This window comes from Acartia tonsa, chromosome 2 (assembly GCF_053477335.1).
Source record: "Acartia tonsa isolate MP-2025a chromosome 2, ASM5347733v1, whole genome shotgun sequence".
Classification (NCBI taxonomy): Eukaryota; Metazoa; Arthropoda; class Copepoda; order Calanoida; family Acartiidae; genus Acartia; species Acartia tonsa.
This window is the reverse complement of record NC_137261.1, coordinates 53,105,769-53,124,474: the sequence shown is the minus strand read 5'-3', so window position 1 is coordinate 53,124,474 and position 18,706 is coordinate 53,105,769. Positions and strand designations below refer to the sequence as shown.

At 32.1% G+C, this 18,706-nt stretch overlaps 1 protein-coding gene across 1 annotated transcript; it reads right to left on the bottom strand.

Annotated features, from left to right (window-relative positions):
- Nucleotides 1-123: 123 nt before the first annotated feature.
- Nucleotides 124-18,653, bottom strand: LOC145312610 (uncharacterized). Its single transcript, XM_080151868.1, has 22 exons — nucleotides 18,225-18,653; nucleotides 17,270-17,411; nucleotides 16,840-16,941; nucleotides 16,430-16,569; nucleotides 15,401-15,545; nucleotides 13,698-13,774; nucleotides 13,280-13,348; nucleotides 12,774-12,881; nucleotides 12,121-12,204; nucleotides 10,789-10,871; nucleotides 10,134-10,236; nucleotides 7,834-9,143; nucleotides 6,614-7,216; nucleotides 5,625-5,808; nucleotides 4,844-5,278; nucleotides 4,581-4,637; nucleotides 4,328-4,430; nucleotides 3,722-3,830; nucleotides 3,422-3,469; nucleotides 2,850-2,913; nucleotides 855-938; nucleotides 124-302 (listed from the first exon to the last, which is right to left on the bottom strand). Exons 1-22 carry the CDS (start codon nucleotides 18,240-18,242, stop codon nucleotides 213-215), a joined length of 4,158 nt encoding a protein of 1,385 aa, XP_080007994.1. The 5' UTR covers nucleotides 18,243-18,653; the 3' UTR covers nucleotides 124-212.
- Between the last annotated feature and the right edge of the window lie 53 nt (nucleotides 18,654-18,706).

Below are 18,706 nucleotides of genomic sequence, written 5' to 3'. Positions count from 1 at the left end.
TTTTGAAACTCAAATTTAAAATAAGATGAGGTCGTCTTTTCCCCTTCCTACCTAGAGGCTTCTAGGGGCGTAGCCGCTAGTTAGTTTTATAATTTAAGAGGCAAGCCTAAATTTTTTAGGTACTATCGTTCATATATATGTTATTATATGTAGCCATGATTCTCTAAAGTTTGAATTCATCTGTCCTCTCCCAACTGTATATTGTGGGAGGTTTATTCTTTGACTTTTCTGAAGAGGATTTTCATTGTGTCTTGATTCTTGACCTCTTCTAGAATCAACCTCTCCGCCTCAGTATCAAGTAACTAGGAAACAAGCAACAAGTGCAAAAATTGTTAAAAAAGAGCGAGAACCGAACACAATCAATGTTACAATAGTCCCCAACGTTTTCTTATTTATTGGCTTAACAACTTTGGGGACTTTTATTGAATATTGATTGGTTGATACAATAAGTTGAGAAGTGTTAATTTTGTATACCATTATTTACATACATTAACACACAACACAAATCTTTAAAATGATGCTAACACAAATGTTATTTCAGGGGGTGTATATTCTGCACAAGATTCATCAGAATTCTTTATTTATTTATATTATCCCCCCAAGGAAAGGAGAAAATGGAAAAAAATGTGCTCATTTTTCTTAATTTTTTATTTTTTCCCCCAACAACATATTATTTTACCATCCCCTTTGGCAGGGTAAATTTTGAAGAATATACACCCCTGTGTGATTTACTCTAACAAGGACATTTCAACTTTAATCCTTGAAAAAAAATTCCATAATAACTATAAACATGTATGTCAAGCCGTTAATACGATTTTCTGGGCACTATGCTTATGAATAAAAATAATATTAACCTGATATGTGTGCTTAGGTCCTTTTCTCTTTCTTCTGAACAACTTTGCCTTCTCCCCGGCTCCAACCATTTGGGTCAGGTACAGCTAGAAATTTACATTGATATTTTTGTAAATTATTATTAAAAGCTTTATATATAAAGTTATACCTAATAGGATGACTTTGTGTTTGTCTGTTACGAAAGTTAAAAAAAAAACTCAAAATGTGGTTCAAACTAAAAATGACCAAAATTTTCAAACCAATAATACCAATTGAATCCATAAAAGAGTTAATCAAGGATGTATATTATAAATTCATCTTCATTGTCTTATTTCTTAGGATCCCAGGCTATTGAGCTTAGAACATATGGCAGTTGTAACTTGTCTATCTGTTGAAATTTCGTTGATAAAACAAATCCTTATAATAAAGTAACAGGATGTGTTTGTCTGTCTGTCTGTCTGTACCGAAGGTTCTTTCTAAAGGCTGAACCGATCGGGTCTTCCATAACAGGGTAGCTTCTAATAGGTCCCGGGAAGGTTTATAACTATTTTGGAGGAGGGTACCACCACCCTCCACAGAGAAATCGACAAAAATAAAAAAAAAACGCCGCCCTGCGGACATTTTTGCAATTAGCTAAAAACATAACTAACACCATCTATCGGCGAGAAAAATATTTTTGGTGAATAGCTGATTTTAAAAGAAACAATTTTACGTGTCCCTAGAGGCCTCTAGGTGCGAAGCCGCTAGTAAAGATAATAGTAGTAAATATTTCACGTTGTATCTATGTTTTTTTATAACTTGATTCATAACTGTGTTAACTAATATGTAAATACAAACTGTTCTCATTGAAATATGATATTTTAAAACATTAAAATTATGATCGTTTCATGGAATAAATACAACAGCTGTTTTGGAGATCTTGCACTACAAATATAAGATTTGCAACAATGAACAAATTCTCTATAACTCATTTTGTCTGTCTGTCTATTCTTAATATTCATAATCAGGGTTGGTAAAAACCCAGGTTTTTTTTTAAATAACCCAACCCATTGGGTTTTATTAATAAAACCCGGGTTTTATTAATAAAATCCGGGTTTTTTTTTGGGTTTTATTGTTTTCTAATGATTATTACCTAGGAATTTTAAGATATAAGGTTAAATTATTTTTATAAAGTAACAAGATGTTTTTCTGTACTAAAGGATCTCGCTAACCACTTAATCGGTATGAATCTCCTGTACAGGGTAGCTTTTCATAGGTCCAGGGAAGGTTTATTCCAATTTTGGGGGAGGGCACCACAAATCTCCTATGAGAAATCTGCCCCCCCCCCCCCCCCCCCCAAGTAGTTAAAAATCTTCAACGGACCCTAGAGAAGCTAATTGTAATTGAGAACCATATCGGTTCAGTGGTTAGGGAGTTATTTTGGTACCTAGGGACAGACATTCCGTTACTTATATATAAAAATAAGCAGTTAAAATGCAGTTAAACAATAATTAAAATAAAATGTTTTTATAAATTATTTGTTAGAAAATAGTACTCCTTATGAGTCAAAATAGAGTTAACATTGTCGACAAAAGGTACATTTTAAAAATACCCGTTTTTTTGGGGTTTTTTTGAGTTAAAAAACCCAATAAAACCCAACTTGGGTTTTTTATGCCAACCCTGTTCATAATATTTTAATGTTTTATTACTTAGGGATATTGTCATCCTTATTTCCATATGATGTTAGTAAAATTGCCTTGGTATTGCGGCGCTATTTAGTGATACATTTGTTCTTGTTTTAAAAACATTAGTCTGTCAATTTTCGAAGTTTGGGTTGTACAGCTTTTTTATAAGGGATCTTCAGTGATGACACTGGACTATCAATTGAAGTAAAACTCCAATAATAATAGAAAAAATATCACTTATGTTAATTAAAATAACTGGTAGAAAAGTTTAGACACTGCGCTAGTTTGTAAAACCAAATTGAAATAAAAGTCCCATAATTGTTTTTTTAACGAATAAGAGAACGTAAAACATACCATTCCGTCCACAGGTTTCACGTGAATTCTGATCAAAGTACAGTAAGGATTAACCTCTCCAGAACTTAACAAAATAATGATTTTAAATAAATTTCAGCATGGCTCCGAAACCTATACCTTTCAGTTAAATTGAAACCGGTTGTGAGTCATACTGAAAAGCAGGGCTCGGCAGCCGCCCAAAAGCCTTAAATTTAAACCCGCTCGTGTGCAAAACAAAATAAAATTCCGAAAAGATGGATTGTCTTAGGAACAGGTTTAGACATCCAGATAAATTTAAAACTTATAAAATGACGATTTCACTGAGTCTTACACGCCTCTGCTAAGCCCTGCCGAAAAGATCAATTGGTCGAATGGTATTTTAGATAATTTTCCACGAAAAAAGGGAAAATTAACAAGAAAACAAAATGATTTATTTTATCAAAGGGTAGGTATGTAATTTCAAAGGTATTTTAAAAAATAACTTTCTTATGAAGATAAAGCTATGTATAATATATACAAAACATTGAAGATTTGCGTTTTGGCAGCCAGTCGTGATATTTTAAGATAAGAACCTACAAGTTGATTCAAGTTACCTCATAATAACAGGATAAAATTCTAGCTCAATGTTTCTGGAATCAAACCTAAAACATTACAAAATCAGAACTTCTTTTTAAAAGTCATACAATTAAAGCGTCGGTTGGAGGGTGTCATAGAGCGAAAGATTAGTTCCTTGACCTTATAATGTTATAATATACTGATTTTGACTTTTTTCTTTGAATTATACTATTTAAGCGCCAAATCTTTTCTTTAATAAAATATGTTTACATTGCATAACAGACATACAGGCAACAAACCTGTCCTACCACTTGTAAAAAATCTACTTTTAAAAGTACCTAGGAATGATGATTCTTGAGGTGATAAGATCAATCATGAGAGAGAAATCATCTTTTTCTTTAAAAGATTTTCTAGTTCCTACAACAATTCCTCCTCTACCCTTCATTCCTAAAATCAAAAGAATTTTAGCAGATTTAAAAAAAAATATTGAGGAGATTTCAGAGGATTTAGGACGGGTATTACCCTTAATTTTTTAGGAGGTGCCTAAGCCAAATCTATTTTATTTCCCAAAACCTTTAGGAAGGTAAACACCCCTTTACCCCCCCCCCCTCCCCCCATGGACGTCATTGGGCTAAGGGACTAGAGGATTACAAATTTCTTTGCTATAGGTCGTAGCTTTGGTTTCTCAAGTTTTAAAAATACTTAAGGTAAAAGGTTTTATTTACTAAAATAATCAAAACAAAGAGATTTAAAAACCTAAAATATCAATTTAACTTGTAGAAGCAATATTTTATGGTTAAATGCCCAATTTGAACTTGCTTACATTTTTGGGCTATTTATTGTGCAAAATATGAAGTTTCTAACTTAAATTAAAATTTGACAAAGAAGAATGACAGGCTTATGGACAAACATAAACCCTAAAATGTTATTATGGAAATAGTTACCAATATAAACAGTGCCTCCTCCAGTATTGGCCATTGCTGTTATATGACTGGCCAAGAATTCTGCATCCTGCAATTCTACTCCACACTTCTCCATACACTCAACCTAAGTAAATAAATATTCAATTATCTATCAATCCATAAAATTGCTTTCATGATAATATCTAGCCCCACGTTTTATCACCCGTTCCTAGGGGCATTAACGAGGTTGCGAGATCTTTCTGTAAAGACTATTTTACCTATTAATTAATCGTACCTTGAATCCAGGTTTATCCAACAGCTGACTTCCTTGCCAGACTGGTTTCAACTCTTTCTAAAGCAAATGATATTATATTATGTACTGAAAGGGGGGGGGGGGGAACTATTCAAAGATCCCGTAAAAAAGTGTACATTAATGGAAACATTTTACAAGCCACCTTATAACAAGATATTAGAAAATAATATTTTTTCTAATGGCTTAGAGATGTACGTACAATCAAACGAAAACAATTGTAACTGCACCATTAAAAAAAAATTTACCTTGTAAGTAGAATCAAGTACTGCAACAGATGTCTTGAATAAAGCTTCATTATTTGTTGGTTTGTTGTTAGCGGATTTTTCTATTTTAATTCCCGGATTTTTCAACGGAGAATTGTTGTCATTTTTATCAATATAAACACACTCGTCATTGTTGATATCTTCTAATGTATCATGGGCTTCATCTTCAACTGTTTCATTTCCAGTTTGTGCATGGTTGTTCATATCTTGTCGTGGCAATGGTTCTTTTAATTCATTTTCAGTATCAACTATTTCTTCATTGTTTATATTATTGTCTAAACCTTCCTTAAGTATGTCTTCATCAGTAAAGCCTTCTAATAGCTTATTTTTCTCATTGCAGTGTATTTTATTGTCAGAATTATTTGATGGAGAGATAAGAACAGACATAATTTCATTTTCACTCAACAGTTCTTTCACCTGAAATAATGATATTTACATTAGGTAACAATGTTAAATATTTTGTTTAAGTCTAAGTGCTATAAAATAAAATAATTCAGTTGTTGGAATAATACAATAGGATATAATTTGAAATGCTTCTTAGGTTATAAAACGGTAAAAACAAAAATTTGAATTACAAGAAGGGGTGAAATTTATATGAGATTATTATGACATTGTCTTTTTTATTTATATTTTAGTATTCGTGTAAAATTTCTGTAATTTTATACAAAATATGGTTTATCAGTGTGGCTTAGAACCGATTTATATCCAGCAGTTTAAATCGGTTTGGAAACCATACTGATTCAATAAATTTAATGTCACTTACATTCATCCAAACGGAGCCATCATTACTTTTCTCCATTTCAACTCCTAGTTCTTCTTTTCTCTCATCCTCATTTTCAACTATATCATCATCGGAATCACATTCACTGGTGTAACTATCTTTGGTATCAAAAACTTCTTGTCCCGAAGTTTGGCGACAGTAATAAAAATCTGGAAATATTCTAAATCTAATATTTAACATTTACTTTAATTGTCTAATATATTAAGTTGCTTTGCCGTTCGTTACAGCTATAACAGTTAGGGAGTTGAATCCATTTATATAGAAGCAGAAATATAATCTATGATTATGGTTTGGACCCTCTAAAACTGTAATCTACCTTTCCACTTTCCCCTCTCTTGGTGAAGATATCTTCAACGCCGATACGATTTTTGAAATGTAAGATTCTACTTTCCCTTCTCTTGGTGAAGATATCTTCAACGCCGATACGATTTTTGAAATGTAAGATTCCACTTTCCCCTCTCTTGATGAAGATATCTTCAACGCCGATACGATTTTTGAAATTTAAGATTCCACTTTTGCCTCTCTTGGTGAAGATATCTTCAACAAGAGAGACAAAAGTGGAATCTTATATTTCAAAAATCGTATCGGCGTTGAAGATATCTTCACCAAGAGAGGGGAAAGTGGAAGGGTATATTACAGTTTTAGAGGGTCCAAACCATAATCATAGATTATATTTCTGCTTCTATAAAAATGGATTCAACTCCCTAACTGTATAACCAACCAACAATAACATCAATTTGAAAAAAAATCACGAAACCTGTACGCAATTTCAGCTGTCGTTGGGGGGTTAACACATAATAGACAGCATCTGTGGGGTTAACTGCATCTGCCCCACAAATAGGTATCATTTTAGATTTATTTCGATGGTTTGTTATACCTTATTCCTGATTTACAGGGTAATTTTGTTTAACAATATTTGGAGGGATATTTCTCCCTCCCTTTCCCAATTTAAAAAAAAAAATATATTAAACATTTTAAAGTATGCTTTCCTTGGTTTAATTTGCTGATTAGTTGCAGCCATATTGCTTCTTATTTCTTCATTCTTGTTTTCTGTATGTCTATCTTTGCAATCGGATCGTTCTTGCTTAACTCTGTGTTTAAAATTGAAAGATTTTCTCTCGTCATTTGCAATAACTTTCTTCTTACCTGCATTGGTGTTATTTAAATTGTCAACTTCACTCTCGGTACTGTTACAATTATTGTTCATTTTGGTGGATTTTTTATATTCATTTCGTTTTTTAAAAGATTTTTTGGCACCATAGTTGATATTGTCATTATCATCAGAGCTGTCTAAACTTTCATTATCTTTGCACAGAGGTATATTTCTTGGAAGTTTCTTTCTATTTTCTTTGGATTTTTCTTCATTTCTTTTACTAATATTTCTTTGGCAATGTTTCCATGGCCAAATCTCGCTTCGTTTACTTCTGCTGCTACAATTTGATTGATTTTCATCAGTTCTAACATAGTTATTAGCAGTTATCTTTTTTATTTCATCAACTGCTTTATCATTGATGGCATCAAAATCCTCAAATGATTCGTCACTACTATCCCCTTTTCTTATGGCATCATAAATCCTGATAATACGGGATGTATGGATATAATAAGAATTTAAATAATGTAAAGGGGTAGTTGCACGAAGTGCATTTAAACTTGAATTTAGTGAACTGCATATTTTTTTTCTTTTCAACAGTTTAAACTACATCTACCTATAGGACATTTATTTGAAAGAATTTAAATTTTCTAAATTCTACCAGATAGTTTTAAAATATGTTTTTGGATATATGCAACCAATATTGCTGTCCTGTTTTCATAAAAACAGTATGATGACTATTTTGGTGGTGCCTAATTGATTGCTATTTATTATAGTACAAAATTATATATGTTAACGGGTATTCTTGTAACTTATGCTTGCAATCAGACTCTTTAAATGCACTTAATGCAACTATCCCTTTTAAAATTACAAAGAAAAACACAGGCTTACATATCAAAGTAGAGCGTGATAATAATAAACTTTCAGCTAAAACAAGAATGCCAAATTCCATGATATGTGTCTCAACATAATAATTCATCAATTTGCTGTTTTATTTTATGAAATATTTAATTTTAATTGCTTGTTATTGCTGAGCTGCTAATGCAATGGAGATATTGTAAATAATAAAGTTCGTGTATTTTAATATCCATTTATTCATACCTGTCAATGCTATCATAGGACCCGTCATTGCTTTGAAAACTAATAGAACTCTCACTAATACAGTTACCAACAATCTTTCTGTCTTTAAAATCTTTGCAAGCTATGACTTCATTTCTGTAATCCATAATGTATGCGCCATTGATAATTTTAGTTGCAATAACTTTGTCTAAATCTTCATCATTTGTAGAATTTTCATAATTGTCAAGCTCTTCTTTTTTCTTAATGGCTAATAAACTCTGTTCTATTTTGCCTTTATTGTTGTTAAGGTTAGAAAAACTTCTTTTGTTGTATTTCCTTGCTGTTGGTCTAATGATGATATTAGGTACATTATAATCATCAGATTCATCACTTGTATACTCGTCATTGTAATATTTCTGGCAATAGTTGCCACCTTGCTGATTCTGATTCTTGTTGTCTTCTTGATTGACAATACTGAAATCTTCCTCATAATGCTTATCAATATTCTGATTCATATCCTGCTTATGGCAACTGTCTACTTTTCTCTCATAAAAATTTTGGTTGTCTGGTGTTTGATCAATATAGCTTTGGTGAGTATTAGGAACTCCATGACTATTATATCTACTAGTATGACTCATGTTGCCTTTGGTTTTACTTTGGATAGCATTGCCGATACAAATAATACTTTCAATGATTTGTTCACTGCTAATACTACTACTACTACTATTCGTGTCTTTGATCTTTGTCATGCTACTTTTTATATCTTTCTTAGTGGTGGTAGTTTTCATTTTAGTACTTATATAGTTTGTGCTACCTTTAGAGCTACTAGTTGAGCTACTTTGAGGGTTGTTAACTTTGATAGAGTTGTCATTCTGAATAGAACTACTGTTTGTACTTACACTTCTTTCTATATAGTTTGTGCTACCTTTAGAGCTACAAGTTAAGGTACTTTGAAGGTTGTTAACTTTAAAATAATTGTCATTTTGGATAAAAGTTCTACCTGCACTTGCACTTCTTTGTGGGTTGTTAGACTTAATAGAGTTGCTTTTTCGGCTATAGCTTCTATTTGAGCTAAAATGAACATTCTGTCTACTTTGACTTAAACTTCTTTGTTGGTTTCTATCTTTGATATAATTGTTATTTTGGTTATAGCTACTATTTAAGCTATTTTCTCTACCAATACTGATACTTCTTTGGGGATATATAGCATCATAGGTTCTATTACACCTTTCATTGCTGTTAATATTGCTATTAGCATTGCTATTGATCAGACTCCCTAAACTACGGCTTCTAATATTGTTGTTCTTGTTTATAGAACTTTGGAACTCTTTCAACCTTTTCTTTTGTTTCATCTGAATTGTTAAAGTTTATACAAAGACAAAATGACAAAAGAAAAATTGTGCGTAGTTGTACCGAACAATTACCAACATAGGAATTATATTTTTGATTGAAAAAAAAACAGCAAAGCAAATAACACTTATGGACATAATTGTCCTTTTCAAAATGTGAATTTATACTGGTTAGGGGATTTTTTTTTCCCGGCTTTTTTTGAAATTCAAGTAGTGCCGTTGCAATTATTATGCCTTTTGGTGAAAAAACACTTGTGTAAAAATTTTAACCATTTTGGACAAGTATTATGCCCAGTAATTTCACTTTGAAATTTTGACGCCCCCCTTATGGGGGTCAAAAAATCATTGCATCAGAACTATGGCTTCATGGTGCTCCCTGAATAGGTCTTGAGGAGTAGAATCAGGAATTTTTGAAATTTTGAAAATATCTCGTTCCTAGACTGAGAAAAGTTCAAAAAACCCCTAAAAAACGCCATTTTTGAAAATTGGCCAATTTTTATAGGTTTTTTGAACTTTTCTCAGGCTAGGAACGAGATATTTTCAAAATTTCAAAAATTCCTGATTCTACTCCTCAAGACCTATTCAGGGAGCACCATGAAGCCATAGTTCTGATGCAATGATTTTTTGACCCCCATAAGGGGGGCGTCAAAATTTCAAAGTGAAATTACTGGGCATAATACTTGTCCAAAATGGTTAAAATTTTTACACAAGTGTTTTTTCACCAAAAGGCATAATAATTGCAACGGCACTACTTGAATTTCAAAAAAAGCCGGGAAAAAAAAATCCCCTAATACTGGTACCCAAAGTTTTATCAACAGTTTTACTTAGTTCTTTTACTCAAAATCTTTGGGTACTATTATCAAATATCGATTGGTTGGTACAAATTAGCATAAATCTAGAGAAAGGGTTATTTTGTTTATCACTATTGTATGTAAATCAATCTATCATCCATTGTCTTATCCTTAAAGATCTCTAATATATTTGTATAAATGCCTGTGTATTTAGGTTTTCATCTCTAGATAGAGTAATCATATTTTGTTCTCCTCTGTTCCTCCGGAAATAGTGATCTCGAGCTTTCACAGTTTCATCTCTTCGTCTACTAAAAAACAAGGATGACGACATCCATAAAAGCGAAGCACTGAAACGGTAAGACAAACGAACATAAATAAAATAACCAAGAATATCTAGAAGTCTATAAATACAAAAAAAAATCCTTGTAAATCTGTCTCCAAAATACTTGAATGGGCCTAAGGACTATCTGATCATGATTTTCTAGTTGCTACGCTTTTAATTCGTTCCTAACAGTTTCAGGAATTATTGTGCCTTTTGTAGGTCAGAAATATAGCCTAAAACCAACCCAGGACAATTATAAAGCTTCCCTGAATAGTACAACTCATTGTGACCTGCCATTTCAGAGATCTTAAACTAATTTTTGACACGTTGCTGTAAACAGAGCTGGATCTTTAAATCATTTCAATGGTGCGCTAAATCACCCCGCGCAGAATTTCAGCCAATCACAGCGTCCCATTTCGTAAAATGCGCCGCTGTGATTGGCTGAAATTCTGCACGGGGTGATTTAGCGCACCATTGAAATGATTTAAAGATCCAGCTCAGGTGTAATTAAAATACAAGACCAAATCAAGTTTACCTTTGAGATCTGTTATTGTTATTAGAGTGACTTCTGGAAACTCTTTGCTTTAGGATAGTTTCCCTTTCACGGGCTACTTCAACCTTAAAATATAAACAGTCATTTCAATTCGTAGCAAAGTAAAAAGGTACTACTCTAAAATTTCAATTGTCCGTCCTTATGTTAGAAACGTAAATTTCTCAGCTCCTATTCATGATAGACGGCTAATTTCTTGGTGTAGATTTCCTCTTTAAATGAGCATCTAGTATTTAATTTACTTGTTCCGAAGGTCCTGTCGGTCATGTTATTAAAAACCTAAAAACATTGTAATATTAAGATTTTATGAATCCATTTTTTATGACTACTTAACTGAGCTTTAAATTATAACTGACTTTGTCTGTTTCTTAAAGGGAGTGTGAACGTAAAAATTTCTCATCTGATTATCAAATCTTAACATTTTCTAAGCACATTTCACTACACTGATCAACCAAAAATATCCAGAAATAATGCCTGTATCTAGCTTTGTTATTGTATTTGGATTTTAATAAAAAATATTGCTTATTTTATCAATTTCTAAGTAACTATACATTGGTTTAAAGCAAGGATTATGTTAAAAGTCAGCTTAACCGTTAGGAAAAATCAAGAACTATGTGAAAAAGTTTAATTTTAGCTATAATGGGAGAAAAAAAGCAATTTAATGCACATATTATATAATACGGAAAATTTCTTCTTTTCCCTTTACCTTATAAAAATCGTCGGAAAAAGCCGTTTTATAAGCAAACAAAAGCGCGTTTTGCTCTATCTGTGAGATATTATAAATGAGATAATGTTAAGATGAGAAAAATTTACGTTCACAGTCCCTTTAACTCACGATTTTTTGGAGCTTATTTCCTATGTAAGGTTTTTGAGGCTGAGGCTAAATTACTTTTACAAATCGATAGTACTCTTATCTATTTTTCCAGGTGGTTTTAAGCTATTCTCTTGACCCACCTCCAAGAGGCTAGATGTTTATCAACTAGTATATTCAATTCAGGGGTGTGTTGTGTATTCCCTCACGGGATCCACTGCTAAAGAAGAGGGGGGGGGATATGTGGGAGTGGGGGAAAAATATAAAATTAAGAGTACTGAAAACATTATCTCCCATCCTTGGGAAAAAAAAAACAGAAAAAAATGCAGGCGGGGTAACAAAAGTGAATAAAATAATGAGTACTAAAAACATTTTCCATTTTTTACCCCTCCTTAGGGAAAGAAACTATGGGAGGAAAAAAAAAATATTTTGCAGTCGGGGAAAAAAATAGTCTTGTGCAGAATATACAACATACACCCCTGAATATATCTTAATCGTAAAAATACCTTGTGATGATTATTTTGATTGTTGAGAAAGTAAAAAATACTGTTGATCTGTCCTATTACTGTTGGTACATCAGATAAACGATTCTAAACAAGATTGGTTTTCATCAAAACTTATACTTTAGTGTAATGAATATTCTATAGGAAGGTCTAGAAATTACATTTTCTGATACTTTAGGCAGAAAAATTGAAAATCTGATTAATAATGGCTAAATTTCGCAAAATGGGACTTTATACGAAGATGAGCAAGTGTGGTTTTATTTATTTTGCAATTTGAACTCAACAAAACATTTTATGGTATTTCGTCAAAAATCGCTTTTCATTTCAAAGTTTTTTTTTAACACAAATCCATGGTGAAACATTCTTGATTTCGTTTATTTAACTTTATCAAACCGAAGCCTAGTAATTTCACCAAAAATCACTGCTGGAAGTTGCTAAAAATAACTTGCTCAAGTTATCAGTGCAAAAAAAAATTTAAAATCCAAAGAAAATCGCCCAGGATATGCCAAACTTTAAAAAGTGCAACAAACACAAACTTTTTGGAAACCATTGCTTTAGTGTCACATAAGGCTATACAAATAATGAATAGAGATTTAAAAAAATATTTGTGGAAAAAAACTACTGTTACATGTACCTTAAGAGGCATAGCATAATACCTGTAACTTTAGCAGTGTCGCCTGATTTGATGAAATGATCTGTCTAGCTACTTCTATGTTCATGTAGTCCAGATACACAGTCGTATATTTTAATAACTTACATATCACCTACGAAATAAGAAGAAAATGGAATATTTTTGGTGTTTATTTAATTCTTGATTAATAGTATGGGGAATGGGAAATTTGCGTGTAAGCCTCATTGAAATCGTCATAGTATAACTTTCCAATTTAGCTAGATGTCTATACCTAAACAGACGATCCATCAAATCGAAATACTTTAATTTCCAGACAAGCAGGTTTAAATTTGAGGCTTAGCCCACAGCTGCAAAGCCCTGGCAATTTTGTTCTTCAATTTATTGTCAGTTTTTTCTTTTTAGGATCATCCATGAAGACTTGTTTTGGTTAACTTTGGTTTGAGTACGGGCACCGTATGTATAGGCTCCACAGTATGCGTGAGGGGGTGCAGGGTGGGCACTTTGAGGGAAAGCACCAAAGATTGTTATTACCTCGGCCCCAAGTGTAGAGAAGTTTTTATCCAGAAAAGTGAACGTATAATTTACCAATCCCTCTGTAACCTAAAAAAACATTCATAAAAGCAAGCAAAAAAAATATTTGTTAAAAATCTACTTAATCTGATTCTGTAGCCATTAATTACAATTACATAATGGGATATTATGAACCTTTCTTCATTGGAGCTTTTGCTTTAGTAAGGATTAAAATCAAAATCCAACAAAATATTTTAGGGTATTTATGCTACAATATTCCCTTCTTGAATGTATATGAACGACTTAGTTATTTTCTTACTGATTTCGAGTTTTATTTCATACTCAACGCTTGTTGGCTAGAGCTATAAAAACTATAATTAATATCAAGCAAACTAACAAAGTGAGTTTATAGAATCATTAAAAATTTAATTTTTAAAACCTGACAAATGTTTGTGTTGGCAGAGAAAAATGGTCCTGGATTTATTGCGGTACTACTCATTACTCTCAATATGGAATCTAAATAAATATCTTTAAAGGAACCCTGCAAGAAATACACCGCTTTATCTGCTGAAAGACTGCCACGAGTAGACCCCATACCCAAAATTTGAAGCCTCCAGCTTCAATAACTAAACATTTACAGACATTTCAAAATGTTTTTTTTTAGTACAATGAAAATTTTGAAAGATTTTCATTACTTATGATAAAAATTTGAATATTAAATAACGTCGTCTAGAAGAAATATTAAAAGCTTAGGTATTTTTGTCAGGAAATTAGGCTGCCTGTAACTGATAACATTTTTACAATAAAAACACCCCTTTTCATAGTCAAAACCCTTTAAAAACTCTATTTAAATTACATTTGTGAGCGTAAAATCATAGCGGAAAAAAATGAAACTAATGTAATAATACAAATGCTCAGTTGTGATTGGTTGTTAAGCGGACTTAGCGTGAACTCAGCTTTCTTTTTGGCTGGAAATCCTAAAGGCTGGCATTGTCACACTACAGTACTCTCAGTACATCGCAAATTAAACTGAATTTTTTTGAATGATTTTGACTATAAAGGGTGTTTTTATTTATTGTAAAAATGTTATCAGTTACAGGCATCCTAAGTTTCTGTCAAAAATAAGCTTATGATTTTCTTTCTAGGCGACGTATTTTGAAATGTCTTTAACTTTTTTGTTATTGAAGCTGGGTATTGGGTCTACTCGTGGCAGTCTTTTAGTATTTAAAGTGGTATATTTCTTGCAGGGTTCCTTTAATAGCGAAGCTAATATCTATAGTATTTAAGTGTAAGTAAGTCTGTCTGTCTCAACCCCAAAAATTCTTGGATAATCAATGTTCCGTAATAATAATAGTAATCTAAGTTGGTTTATAAAATTTTACTAGGTATCTTATATACAATTCTAAAAGATATGAAAGGGCAGAATAATAGCCTAAAACCATATCCATAATTTTTTTTATAGAAAATAGCCTCAAACCATCCCAGTATCTATAAGAAGCTTTACTGTAAAGGAGGATCAGATCGGTTCAGCGGATAGCTAGATTCTTCGCTACAGACGAAAAAAATTGCTACTTTTTATCTAGTATTAAATTAAACCATTTACTATTCCTTTATATTTAATGATAAATGCTTTTTTATTCTCGTCAAAGCTATTATTAACTTACAATACAGCTCTAAATGTGGACATAAATGTCATTTCAATATTCTAAGCAAAAATACTTTCAAATCTTATGTCCCCAAATTTGAGTTGGTTCTCTATATCTAAGTTTTAAAATGGGTGGATTATTTTTAGATATAATGATTAAACGCCATCTTAAAGTCTAAATTGCACTAATTGAACGTTTTGATTTTAAATGATCAATAAAAATAAAATTTTGTACAATCTCTAACCCAATGATCTGAAGGGATAAGACAATGGCCGATAAATTGATGTATTGTACATCCCTAGACAAACTTACCCCTTCTGTAGATTAAAATTAGTGGTTGAAACGTTTGAACACTCAACTTAGAACCAACCAATCAAAATTTACTAAAGTCCCCAAAGTTGTTAAGGCAACGAATAAGAAAATGTTATTATAAAACTTTGGGGCCTAGTGTAATAAACAGCCCATTGTCATTTTTTTCTCTCTCTCTCTCTCTAACCTGTTATTTCATCTATATTGTAAGCAAGAAGATAAGGTATATAGCCAAGCACTTGTGTAAACCCCTGATCATAGTCACTACACACATGTGACATGGCTTCTAAGGATTCCTGCGTCAGATCCAAGTCTTGGGATGGCAGGAGCCCCTGAAGAAAAATATTACAATTGGATTCCTATTTTTAATCTCTTTACATTTTTAAAAGCGAAGCTTTTCTATAATTATTAATTAGGGTAGGCTCGCCCGTCCGTAACGGTTATCTCTTTTCGTTGATTTAGAAATATTAAAATTGTACTATCGATTTCAAACTTTGCATGATGAGTCCTATAACAGTTAGGTACGTTTTAGAAGTCTGTACGTCTTTTTAAAACATTCAGATTTCCAAGTTTTTTGGGCAATATTTTTTGTTTGATATAATTATCCTATTCATCTGACTAGAAATTAAAACTATAGTTAGACTAAGGCCAGATTAACTAAGCAATTTATTCCTATTTCGCACTGTTAGCACTAAGAAACGTTAAAAACATTTCTCGTAATTATTCGAATCCGGTGGATAGGAACCGATTCTCATCCATACGAAAAAACTATGTCTAGCATCGTATTATATCCAGCTTTCTAAGAATATAAAAATGTACAACCATAAGATTAAAACCAGTTTTTTAGCCTTCGGCACCTCGGGGCTAAAAACTGGTTTTAATCTCATAATTGTACTTTCTACATCCGCGGAAAGCTGTTTATAATACGATGCGAGAAATAACTATTATCGTGTAGATAATAATACCGTAAGACCGTCCAACACTCCGTGGGAAAAGGGAATGTGATTCTGACAAACAATTCAAAATGATAATTTTCTCACAACCCTATTTCTCAATTCTTTCCCACTTCCCTTTAGTAACATCGAAAAACCAGTTTTACGCCAACAAAATATTTAAATTTCGGCAATTTCAAATGAAATTAATTGGCTCAATAAAAGCCTCTGTCCAACACTGACCAAAAAGTAGCTTCGCTACTAAAAATATTTATATAATGTACCTGTATTTTACAGAAGGACAGGGCAGCCGGAACCATTTGCAGGGAGCTGGAAGCAAGTCTGACCTTGTCCACAGGAACCCAGCCACATGACCCCAAGTCGGGAAAGAAAGCCAGCACTTCTTGGGTACTTCCATATATCTGTTCAGTATTTCAATATTGAATTTAGTTTAATTTTCCAATTACCTTTTTTTCATTCTAGAGGTGATTTCACAAACCCCTATTTCATGACCTCTACCCTCCTTTTTTTTATTATTGGCCCTATACCTGTTGGTCTTTCACAACCTTTAATATATAACCCACAATATGCTTAAAAATTACCCCACTAAAAATCTAAAATCTAATACATTGTACTGTACTACAACTTACAAGGGATAAAAATATATATTTTTAATTATTTTGATAACATTCCTTAGTGAATAGAATGACTCCTCTCGAAACTGATGTCGTCTCCAGAGGGTTAAATTGTTTATCGCTCCATGATATCTGGCAAGAGTTGGTTATTATTGTAACTCCTAAATATTATGAAATATCAAATCGTCTCCAGCATTTATTTTTTTGTTTCTTTAAAGGGTAAAATTAAACATTACTGTTCGGTCTTTTTAATACAACTAAATCTTGATTTTTTTTACAGGTGTAACAGGTGTAACCCTTTTTTAAGGGGCATGTACTGGTTGATAAGATACAGTACGTCTTCCCTGAAAATTGTGGACCTTTTCTAGACAAACAAACATCGAACTACTATAATAATTAATGAAGTAAATTGCTCTTGTAAAAATACAATAAATAACAATATAATGTGTCTTAATAATGATAATTTAGCTGGCTAAAAGTTTTCCTCACCTTGAGTTAGCTCAGCTAATTTTGGGATCTTAGCTCTCTGCCATTCCTCCCTTATTTTATCCTCAATGATGACCAGATTTTTCTTATAATCTCCAAAATATCCGAGTATATGTCCAGAGTCTAGAATTCTTACAACCCTTGCCTAAATCAAAGTAAAGAATTATAAAGATATATTTAAATAACAAGGATGACAACATTCATAAAAGCAAAGATCTGAAACTGTAGGACAAACGAATAGTAACACTTGTAGAGTGTCGGAACTGAATAATCAGAATCTAAATGTATAAAATTATAAGTTAATTTGTTGAAAAACAGTTTAAAAACAGTATATTGTTTCAGGACATATTTGCAATTTTAGGACGTGGTTATAGAGATGCTTCTATTTAACATTGTACTTTGTTGTCCTATGAATCAATATTCCAAAACTCAGATCAATCGGAAAATCATATCACATAAAAATTTGTTGTTAGAGAAGTTAAAATCAACATGTTTAAAATGGACGTACGGTCATTCTGGTAACGATTATAGAGTTGCTACACTTACTAAATCGTACCTAACTTCTAAAGGAATAACCATGGAAAGTTCGGAATCAAATGAACCTGTTTAAATTAACGAAAAGAGCTAACTGTCCGTGACGTACGGATGGAGGGACAAAACCTAATTTTAGAAGAGCTTAGCTTTTAAAAATTTCTAAAATATCCAAGTAAATGCCGCCCAGTGCAATGTAAAATGTAGAATAAAGTTCTAATTAATTTAATTTTAGGGAAATGTTTTGGCCCATGAATGGTTGTAACTTATTGATTACATCTTACACTTACAATGTCGTGCAATAAAAATAGTTCGATCACTAGATGTTAATATAAGCTTTGACTAATTTGAAGACCTTTTACAACAAAAAAAAAGCTGTAATAAATCCAAATACCTAATTAATACCTAATCCCTTCAGGACTCTTACCTGAACTATATTACTCATATCTCCAGCATCCAAGTTTTCAGAAGGAACATTAGGGTGTAAATATTTTGTGAGCTCAAATCCATTTCTAATATTTCAAAGAAACATGTATTTTTTATAATATATAGAACAAAAGATCGAGAAAGCTGAAATAGAGTTAAGAAGATTAAGGTAGTTTTAGAATTAAGGGTATGTAACTTGAGGAAAAACCTTGCTTAATCACACTTTTCAGTTTTTTCCTGCATTTTTTTGTACATGCAAAGAATGTGTTTTATTCTTGTCACTTATCAAAATTAAGTTAGGTTCTACTTGATGACTACTTAGGACCCAGGTATAAGGTATAACCAACAAAAGAAATAAATATAAAATAATATTTGGGGGGCAAATGGAGAGGTCGTCAATTTTACGATGTGTTGCCCCCCAACGACAGCTGAAAACCAAGCATAGGTTTTGTGATTTTTTTCGAATTAATCTCGTTATTGGTA